At 40.0% G+C, this 10,614-nt stretch overlaps 1 protein-coding gene across 2 annotated transcripts; it reads right to left on the minus strand.

The window, feature by feature from the left end:
* Nucleotides 1-986: 986 nt before the first annotated feature.
* Nucleotides 987-10,399, minus strand: LOC116736804 (HMG box-containing protein 1-like). 2 transcript variants are annotated; one of them, XM_032589585.1, is made up of 13 exons: nt 10,285-10,399; nt 9,362-9,459; nt 8,524-8,628; nt 8,237-8,417; nt 6,618-6,741; nt 6,411-6,522; nt 6,024-6,133; nt 5,386-5,542; nt 5,164-5,308; nt 4,891-5,009; nt 4,597-4,771; nt 4,130-4,271; nt 987-4,029 (listed from the first exon to the last, which is right to left on the minus strand). In XM_032589585.1, the coding sequence occupies exons 2-13, from the start codon at nt 9,450-9,452 to the stop codon at nt 4,006-4,008; spliced, it is 1,485 nt and encodes a 494-aa protein (XP_032445476.1). In that variant the 5' UTR covers nt 9,453-9,459; nt 10,285-10,399; the 3' UTR covers nt 987-4,005. The 2 variants fall into 2 exon arrangements, with proteins under 2 accessions (XP_032445476.1, XP_032445477.1); XM_032589586.1 differs by lacking the exon at nt 10,285-10,399 and adding an exon at nt 9,662-10,271.
* Between the last annotated feature and the right edge of the window lie 215 nt (nt 10,400-10,614).

A 10,614-nucleotide genomic window follows, 5' to 3' on the forward strand; every position in this document is an offset into this window, starting at 1 on the left:
TTGTTAGAGGCGTGAGCTGCAGCCTCACGAATAGCAGCTCGTGCTTATTTCTAATGAAGCCTGTTTGGCGTCACTACACTATAAATTAGTAGTAGCGCATTTTTAAGCAACAAATACCGATTCTCGGTTATAAGAACCGGATTATTTTCTTTCAAAATGCTATATTTTGGCAACTTTAATAAATAAAAGCTGATTTGGATTTGGAGCTGATTGGAAGTCGACTAACCAGTAATAGTTTTTTAGATAAACAACGGTTGTGTTGTACTTAAAATTTTCCATTGCAATCAAAGGTGTGAAATACTGTTCAGCTGATTTAAAATACAAAGTTTCTGGAACTCCTCGTCTTAAACACACACAAAAAAAACCCAGCCACAAACGGTAGGTTTATCATGCTTTTTTATTTTTACTCATGAATTACATGACGTCATCTCCCCCTGATTGAGCTGTACGTGACGTGAACAAAACGTGAGATAATCCAACACAAGAAGCTAAAGATGAATTCAAACCACAAAAATATAGTTTTTTTTTAATATAACAATCTTAATATTTGCCATGATACATACTGTAGCAGTCTCGGAAGATAAAGTGCATTAAGAAATGACCCTTACTGTGCGGCGAGAGGATGAATGCCGTGACCCTCTGCGCGGGCAGTGGATTTACATACACCCTCTAAAGGAGTTCCTATCAAGTGAAAAATATTTTAAGACTTATGGTTTAATAAATGCTATTTTTGATGCAGGTTTTTAAGAGAGTCTGAATTGCCTATGTGTATAAAAAGTTGCTCTAGCAAAAAAAGTTTTTGTCATTATACAATAATAAAAGGTACAGGACGAAATGTATTCGAAAGCAAATGTCTTATTTTTAGAACTTGTACACAATTATTCTATTTTCTAAATTATTTCTAAATTATTCTTATATATATATATATATATATATATATATATATATATATATATAATATTTTTTTATTTTTATTAATTTTTTTACAAATATAAACAGAATGGCATCCTGGACAGAGACAGCTATTGAGAAAGTGAAAGTGATTAAAGCGGAAAATTAAGAGAAAAAAGCCACTGAGTGACGGAGAAATGGAGAAGATGAAAGATGAAGCGCAGGTGGAGGCATCGACTGACAGGCCGCCTATTCTACGGAACACAAACGCAGCTCAACCAGCTTACAGCCGAAAGCAAGAGACAGTGACGATAAAACCAGCCAATTAAAATGAGTTTTGTCTCGGCTACAATAAATAGGTGCGCCAGACTTTCACATAGCACTCAAATTACATAAAAAAGTAAAACGGCATTCGCTTATCATGCTTATATAAAAAATGTCATCTTAAAAGATTTATAAGATTCTGTGGAGGAAGCGCTGTTTGACTGAAGAGTGAAAATCTGCTTCCGTCTTGGCCCAATCTGATTAGCTGTTAGCTTTAGCTGCCAAGAAAAACTACGCTTATTTGAAATGACAAATGTTGCTGAAGTTAACCCAACTTTAAAATGCCTTCTAAAAGGTAAGAGGTAAAGTAAAAAAATATATATATACTCTTAGTTTTAAACAATAAGTCTGTTTCGATTAAAATATACACCTGGGTTTGTACTGTGAATAAAGTAGAAAGCATGCTAACGCTAGCTTTTCACTTCCCTACCATTGCATAACTAGGTTTTCAAAGTATAAAAAAGGTACACTCTAAAGATTTTTATTTATTTTTTCCAAATTAGATCAAATTTCTTAAGATTTAAAAAATATATTTAATTCTATCATGAGTTAAGCCCAGCTGGGCTAACGGGTGAATATGTTATTTTATGTTTGTTCCTTTATTTAGATTCATTTTCTTTAAATTGCAAATTCAGGCAAAGCTAATGTAAATAGGAACCGGCCTCTGGTTTCACTGGAGCAACCAATTTCTGTAAAAGAGATTCTTTAAAGAGGGCATGTAAATCCAGTTGTTGCTTTTTATGCCTTATGCAAAGAGTTCACTGTAATTTCCTGACGGTGACTAGAAATATACAAACTACAAAAATCACTCACAGGAATTCAAACAGAATAGAGCTAAAAGGTTGAAGATGGACTTGATGTAAATGGGAGGCGTCACTGCGATTTTGGTTGGAACATTTCAAAATAAAAGATTAAACACTATCTGTGGAGGGGCAAAATACCCCAAACAGATCCTACATGATCAACAAATCCTAATGAAGAACTGCTTAAGTTGATCTGGCTTCTATTTTACACAAATGACCTTTAAACACAAATCTGGCCCTGTGGATTAAAACCAAAGGCACATTTTGCGACCATATTCAGTTAACCACTGAGGCGATCAAGTCAAATGAATTTTTGGTTTCACTTCCTTTAGGAAATTCAACCTTCTGTTCCCTCTATCAAAATAAAAGCCAGAGACAAGTAAAGCGTTTCTTTTGAAGGTCCCCTGTAGGATTTGGTGCCATTTTCTGCACTTTTGTGTTTGAGGTGTGGCTTTATAGTCTGGCTGTGCAGATGTTTGGTGAAAAGAGAAATGAACTCTATGTGTTCTCAAAGATGTGCTTCGTAATGTTTGTCGAGTTCAAACAGAACTGTTGCTCATTTACATAAAAAAAAAACAAAAAAAACTACACACGTTGCCTTTTATATGAGAACCTAAAGGAGACAGCTCAGGGTTGTTGATGTGAGGTTCTGTTGAAGCGTTATGAGCAGTTACTGTCTTACCTCTTGGTGTCCTTCTTTAGTTGAAAGTTGAATTTCTTGGTACTGGAGGCTAAAGCTAACAGCTGGAGGAGAGGAGGGCTGTCTGTGTATGGCAAAGTTCACCAAGTGAATTCAATCCAGATTAAATATTTCGCCTCGGGGTAAAGAATTGATGCTCCCAAATACGTCAGAGGTCCTTAATAACGCATTCCTCTATGACTTCACTCATGACATTTATGGTAAGATTTAGTTGACTAATGCTACAGTCAAACTAAAATGGCCTGAATATGACTAAAATTCACCACTTTTTAGTCAAAATGCTATGTCTAAAGCTCATTTAAAATGGACTTTCAAAAATGAACACTACAATACAATAACTTTCCATTAAAAAAAAAAAACTGTAATATTTTTACTGTTTCTTCCGTTTTATATCACATGTTCACTGTCAGCCAAATTGCTGTGTTTCGTGTAGGACGATAATAAGTGGCGCACCGCATCCAAGACCAAGAATCAGTGTAAATAATAATAACCGGGTTCTTTAAACAGCCAATCAGTGGAAAGACAGATTACATGTTCAAGGCCTTTTTGAGATTGGAGTTCTTCTAAGGCCTTCGTTTTGGCCCCTCTTAGACTAGACATTAGCATTAGCCTCTGAGATCAGCTAATGTTGTCTCACACTAAATGGAGTTTGTTATCTGTTGTGGGTAAGATATTAACTGCTTCCAACTCTCCAGCAGAACCTTGGACTAAAAGTCTCGAGCTGTCAATTAATGAATTGACGCTACATTTGGTGTAAATTTGTTTAGTAGATGAACATTATGCACTAAAGTTGCATTAAACCAAGGCTAAAATAAGCTAACACTAAATACATATCATATAATTGTGTGCAATGAAACATAGTTTAAATACAAATAGTACAGGCAAGAAAATAAATTGCATATATCCTATTTTATGGCGTAGATTTGAGAGAAATTGGCTACACTGCTTTGGCTAAAATGCTACAGCACCACAACCTCCACCTGGTTCAAGCATAAAGAGAGACGCTGAGAATACCCACAGTCTCTCTGTTTTCATAAGATCACATTTTGTGAATTGACGAACGCCACTCAGAGTTCGAACCTGCGGCTCGGGGAGACACCACACCCATCGGTAGGAACAATAACTTCTTTTTTTTAAAAACATGCTTTGAGGCAAGAGCAGCTGTGAGTGTTTACTTTGTTCTGAGATCGGTGGAAATCTCATAAACACGTAAGCTCAACGCAGGACGTGGTACTGAATCCTTTTTTTTTCTCCGACTGCGTGTGTACTCCCACATGCTTCGTCAGTTCAGCTTTGATTTCCTTGACAGCCCTGTTGGGGGAGAAAAATAAAAAATAAAACCACAAGAGGTGAATCAGACGCAGGTCAAGCCAAGCAGTAGGTGGCGCTGTGAGCATGGGAGTGGCCTTACAGAGTTAGTTCTTTTGCGCTTCCAGCAATCGGGGTTGAGCCTCTTCTGCTCGTCGGCGAGCGCCTTGGCCTGCTGGGTGAACATGCGGCGTTCCTCGCTTCGCATTTTCTTCCACTGCTCGCCCAGGAGGACGCTGATCGCTCTGCGGCACAGACCAACATGCGGCACCTATTCAGAGCATCTCTTAACTTGGAGCTTTCGCATGTTGCCGCCACAAACTTGAATGTATTTTATTAGGACCGGCACGGAGTAGAACGTAGAAGGGAATTTATTTTATTTTGTTTTTCCAAATAAAAATCTGAAAAGTGTAGTGACAGACCACCGCAATCACCCCTCGCCCTTTTGTTCTGATACCCCTCAATGAAATGCAAAGAAACCCAGAAAATACCAGGCTGAGGGTGAAGTCTGCAGGCATAAGAATTTTTGTGAGTCTCAATGTTAAAATAAAGTCATGTGGCTCTGCCCACCTGTTATCCTTGCCGGGATACATCTGCGTGTACTCCACTCTGAACTTCTTGGCGAACAGCATGAAGGCATTCATTGGCCGCTTGCACTTACTGGGCGAGGCACTGCTGCTAGCTTGCGCTTTAGCTTTAGCTGGCTTTGGATGTTTGGAGAGGGAATGGCTGGGACTGTGGCTATCTGGAGTGTGTCGGAGTAGAGTAAGCAGTTTCTCATTACATTGTGTGACAGAAATCATTATATTAGCATGTCTGAGTTAAGAGCTGGGCCTAATCTGAAAACATTAAGAATTACAAGACCTCGCATTGTGTCTCTGTCGGGAGAAACGGCGCCCCCGCTGGACTGTGAGGCATGTCGGCGTCTGGCCATGCTGCTCAGCAGGTAAACAGCGGAGGAGTCCAGAGGAGTGAAGTCATAACTGCAAAAGAAGCACACTTTCAGAAGAAAGTCAATGCTAATGCTAGGTAGCAGAATGTTGTTTTACTACTCCTTCCAAAGCCCCTTTAAACTCACAGAAGATGTTCACCCCAAAAGTAGACTGCAATATCCCAAAATATAAAAGTCTGCTTTACCTTCTAAATGTGTCAAACACTAGCGAATCATCCGTATGCTTAGCATCCCGGTGTCCAGGAGGCAGGCACATGTCGCCCACTTCCATTTCATAGCAGGGTATCCCATAATGCACCACAGTCAAGCTTGGGTAAAACGAGGACCATCCTGAGAGAAGGGAAAGAGCTTGAATAATGATGTCCTTGGTAGACACCACTGGTACTGTTCGTCACCCGCGCTGGTACCTTTGTTTTTGACGTAGAAAGGGTGATCCAGTTGGCACCGGGCCGTGATTGGCGTATGTCCGAATACGCCGGGGTCAAAGGTTAGCTGCAAGACGGCCTGACCACAGGACACAGTTTCTTCGTGCTCAACCAGCTGCAGGCCCTCAGAGCCATAACTCTGTACAAGACAAGATGTTCCATGCATTTTGTGCCTTGTTTCTACTGACAGGTACGGCGTGGGTGAAAAGGTTTGGTACACTAGTTTGTTTGCATTGTAAAAGTGGCTCATACAACCAAACCATACCACACCTGGGTCCACTTCAGTTGTAAATCCATAGGACTAGGTACAGCTAGGGTGGAGCTACTGCCATCACATATGGTCTATTGATTAGGGGACTAAAAAGCGCTGATACGAGAACTAGACATAGAAGTGCTTTTACCGATGTTTGTAGTACGACACAATGTCAGACATGGAGATTTCATCCTGAATATGCTGGACTATAAAATTGCATTCCATATCTCTCAGTGGAAACGAGGTACTAAATAATGGCTTAATTGTCCGAACTTCTCTCTGCATCTAATTCGATGTACTGGCAGAAAAACCTGAAGATAATGGAGTTAATAACAGTTCAGAGAGGTGCCTATGGCAGCTGTTGTACCTTCAGGAATCTTGAGCGCTCCTCATCGGCACGGTGTTCGTCACCAGACCCCATGTCCTCAACGTCCTGCCAGTCCATACATGAGCCTCTGTGAAAACGCAGGCGAGTTCCTGATTGGAGAGGAGCAAAAACGTTCAACTTGTATCACTTTAGTTCAGGGAAACGCAAGTTTGTTTGTGTGCTCACTTGCACTATAACTGTGCACATACAGGAACATCACAGTCACTGACACAATCGCAGGAAGGAAAAGGGGAAATCAAATGTAGAATACCTAATTACTTTTTCCTAACTCCAGACATTTTCAGTCCCAACTTCCTTGGGTTAAACTTTAAATCCTTTTGAAGATCACGCTCCTCCCCCCCAGGATTGTTCTGTTCACAGATCTACCTTTTAGAAAGCAGTGCCAGACTGTGGGTGGACAGGAGAAACTCCAGCCCATGTCCTCATCATCAGACAGGGAGGACCTGGTTGACACGGCAGAGCCACACTCGCTGCTCGTCTGCAAATACAAAACCGCCATCAGGCACAATTAGCACCAGTCACAACAAAGAATACGGATTTCTATTATAAAACATAAGTAAAGCTTGGCTTTACCCTGCTGCGATGTCGCTCCCTGCTGTGAACTCTAGAGGGCGACGAGCTGATCGGGAGAGTAGGTGGAGGACGGGCGTAGGTGTGTAGATCACTGCTGGTGCTGGGGATGCAGACCGCAGAGGAGCTAAAAATGTCCAACCACACAGTCTAAGAACAACAGTGCTTTGATTCACATGATGTAGTTATTGTGTTTTAAAAGATATTCTCCAAAGAATCTACTAAATCTAAAGTGCCACCATACATTGGAGGATGTTCCATCTGCTTGAGGTGGATTGAGCTTTAAAAAAAAAAAAAAAAACGTTCTACAATAGAATAACAAAAATCAGAAGGTCAGTTTCTCAATGTGATCTTTAAGACACTCAATATGTCTGCAGAACTTTCCCAAAAGTCTCACTGCTTACACCCACAAACTGGGTCATGAAATATGTTGCACAGTTCAGGATCAGGCAACACGCAAGAAGATCATGTCATAGAGCCAATCCGTTATTAGACCTGCTGAATTTTAATTTTCCTGCCAAAAGGTGACTGAAAAATATATTATCTGTGGTTACGGTAAGACATCAGTAGCAAATACTTCAATTTTTCCTAAGAAATTATATAAATCTAGCAGATTCAGTTGTTACACTGTTAAAGTAGGCTAAAACCTTTTCAGGGTTTACGTGCAGCCTTAAAAAGTCTTAAATTAATGTCTCTAAAATTAAGGTCTTAAAATGTCGTAAATAAAAAAAAATTAAAAGTACATTAGCCTTAAATATATTAATCGCAGGTCTTAAATTTCGTCATGGTGAGACTATTTCATCTCATATTCCACATAGTTTATTTTTGTTATTAGACTTTCTCTCCGTCAACAGTTTGTTGCGTGACAACCTCTTCATTGTGTTCTTTAACTCAAGGCAGTTGAGGCTACCGCTAACAAACTGCTAATAAACCCTTGCCAGCTAGCTAGTTAGCTTTTTGTTGCATTTATCATTGGTAAGCGTAAATTATTGCCAGCTGACTTGACGACAAATGTCGGTACCATCGGCTCACTTCTCTTTCCAACCCATACTATGTAAAGTACGGGTTGGCAAACTAGGCAAAACATTTTACATAGTTCTACTACTATGTAAAATGTGACTTTTTTTTGAACATTTTTCTCATGATACAGGTCTTAAATTTCATTAATGATAGAAGTCTTATATTTGCGTTGGTGAAACCTGCAAAGACCCTGCCTTTGCCGGAACACCATACCAGCTTGTGTTTTAAATGCCCCATTAAGAGTGCCAAAAAATACTCTATTCACTTTTTTACGGCGTGTATAAATTGCTGCTCACTGTTCAGCTGCATATCATAAAACGTTTTGACACTCAGAAAGTGCCATTGATTAAGTGTGGATAACTTATCAAATGCCTATTTTCACATCATTGATTTAGCATACAGATTGGAAAAGTTCCACCATTTGGCATGAAAGGCTTGCCGTACTTGATGAGAGCAGTGCACAATGCAACTGGCTGTCGTGATAGTGGTTGACTGCCTGAAGAATTAATGATCATAAGCTCTATTAGTGCTCCCATTGTGGTTCAGGTGTGTTGCTACTCGTGGAATAAGTTCCTATTTCTGGTGTGGAGCTGAGCGCCGACCTGCTGTGAGGCAGGTCCTGTAGAAGTGGGCTCTGGGGCCCCGTGGCGATGTGAGCCAGCTGTGTGAGCCAGAGCGTCTCTGGAGGCTGAGGCCGCTCCTGGTGCGACACACCAAGCTCCACCTGGTAAACGGGCGCCGCCGTTAGTTCCTCCCGAACCTCCTGGAGGTCTGGCAGGTCGTCTGGGAGAGCAAGCCACGCATTTGAATTACACACACACAAAAAACCCCCCAACAAGAACAACAAAAAAAAAAGAAGCAGCTATGTCGCTGTTTATACGTTAGCTACCATATTCCATGAAGCTGTCGCTGGTGGGGATTCCGGGGGAGGAGAGGAAGTGTTCGTCACAGCGTAGCGGATCATGAGCCTGGTCCCCGTCAGCGCTCATTCTTCCTGAAGGGAACAGTGAAAAGAAAGCTGAGGATTAGAGCGACTCATGGAACTGAGTATTAATGAGTCTCTTTCTCACTGGTTTCCTTCCAGATGGTCTTCAGCGTTGATGTTTTTAAAAGCAGATTAAAAATGGATACTTCCAGCCTGGTTTTTACTTGAAATTTAGTAATTGTATCCAAGTCACCTTTTACTTTACTTTACTTTACTTTAGATTTCATCATATAAAAAAACCCAATAACTTTGTTTATTCTTCATTTTTTAAATTGATAGTGTTAGTCTAGAATTATCTTCATTCTAGTTCTAGAATTTTTATTCATATTGCCTTTAAATTTGACAAATTTTCCTTTTTAACATTTTTTTTTTGTACCCCTCCAGGGGGTCTTTTGTGGGCTTTACTTTCATATAAGAAAGTAGGCTGACAGGAAAGGGGGAAGACATGCGGCAAATATCGTCGGCACACCCCCCAAATTTTCCTTTTTAATTTGCCCAGTTGTGTTATTTAACCAGCTTCTTCAAAATAAAGTTTGACTGATATGCAGGAATATTTCTTTAACATTAAATTATTATTTTTTTTACTTAATATAATCTGCTATTACTTATTGTGTTGTGTTCGAAATCTTTTTTTTTTTTTTTTTAATGTTCATTGTTTGAAATAAAGCACATTTTTGTAAGAATAAATACTGTGCTTTTGACACTGACTCAAAATGCAATAAACTGCTAATTGGTTAGCTACCTGTGTATTGAGTCTGATGGTCAGCCTGTTGCATGTTGCAATCATGGGAGTCGCTTGATGGAAGAGGTGGATTTTTCACCTCCCAAACCATGATGTAACTGAAACACAGAGGTTATAACATGTTTATAATGGATTTGCTTTAATCAACCACATAAAGCTATAATGGCATCAGTCTTAGTGTTTATTTACGGTTTAAGTGACATTAGAGCCACATCAATATACATTTACAACAACATAAATCACCTCATTGTGCACTGATTGTTCACTTTCAGAACAAAATCGAACTTGTTTCACTTTTACCTATTATATCACTATTGTCCTGTGACGATGCCTTGTTTATAAACGTTCAGGTCCAGCGCGCGTGCGCATTTAAAGTCCATTCATTCAGTACAGAGAAGGACGGAGAACATACACTTTAAATAACAAGTGGAAACCAATGTAATAAACTCGGATAAAGGCATTTAGACGAGCAGAATGGCGGAATTCTGCCCGTTGTCAAAAAAAACAAACAAAAAAACGCCACATATGTCGACGTCTTTACGTTTCGTACAACTTCAAAGGAAAGTACAGTGAAACGTCGATAAAAGAACAAGAACAAAGGCGTTACATTCGGAACCGAGGCAGACAGACTAACTCAGGTCGACAGTGATTTTCGGAAGGTGAAAAAAAAAAAAGACTAGGCCGAGTGAAATGGCTAAGACGTCCTATTGCGTAAAGCGCAGTACAACAAAACAACGTCAACAATGAAAGCTTTACGGGAGCGAGCTGCGAAACCGCATTTACAGCAAAAAACGGGCGCTGACAGCTTCGTGTTCTTACTCCCGTTCCGAGTTTAGACATATATATGCTCGACTCTGTTGCGTCTTCTCAAATTCAGCGATTTAAAAGCCGTCAAAGACTTCAATGAACTTTTCTCAACTCACCAAAACAGTCGCCTTGTAGGGAGAAGGGGGGGTCGTTGTAAACATAATGTTCTAGTTATCCAATTGGTCCTTCATGGTGTCAATCTTTGGTGTTGGCGTTTCTCATTGGCCAGCCAAGTGTGAGCTTGCGCTCTCTAAAACATATGGGTTGGGTTGGTTTTGATAAAAGATGGTTAAAGTAAGAATGACTAAACACTTCGCTCTTTTATATATGCTATTTGGTCATATTCGGTGCACCCATTGGCTTTAATACGTTGCCGTAGAGACCAGGCCACAAAAACTCCAATGTTCGTGTCAAGAATACAGTTTAGTCTTGTCCTGGAGGGAGGC

The sequence above is a fragment of the Xiphophorus hellerii genome, chromosome 17 (genome assembly GCF_003331165.1).
Source record: "Xiphophorus hellerii strain 12219 chromosome 17, Xiphophorus_hellerii-4.1, whole genome shotgun sequence".
Lineage (NCBI taxonomy): Eukaryota > Metazoa > Chordata > Actinopteri > Cyprinodontiformes > Poeciliidae > Xiphophorus > Xiphophorus hellerii.

Coding starts and splice junctions, on each gene's coding strand:
- LOC116736804 (XM_032589585.1), bottom strand. CDS start 9,452: ATGGTTTGGGAGGTGAAAAATCCACCTCTTCCATCAAGCGACTCCCAT. Junction 8,629..9,361: donor CCATCAGACTCAATACACAG/GTAGCTAACCAA, acceptor TGTTCCCTTCAG/GAAGAATGAGCGCTGACGGG. Junction 6,742..8,236: donor CAGGACCTGCCTCACAGCAG/GTCGGCGCTCAG, acceptor GGACATTTTTAG/CTCCTCTGCGGTCTGCATCC.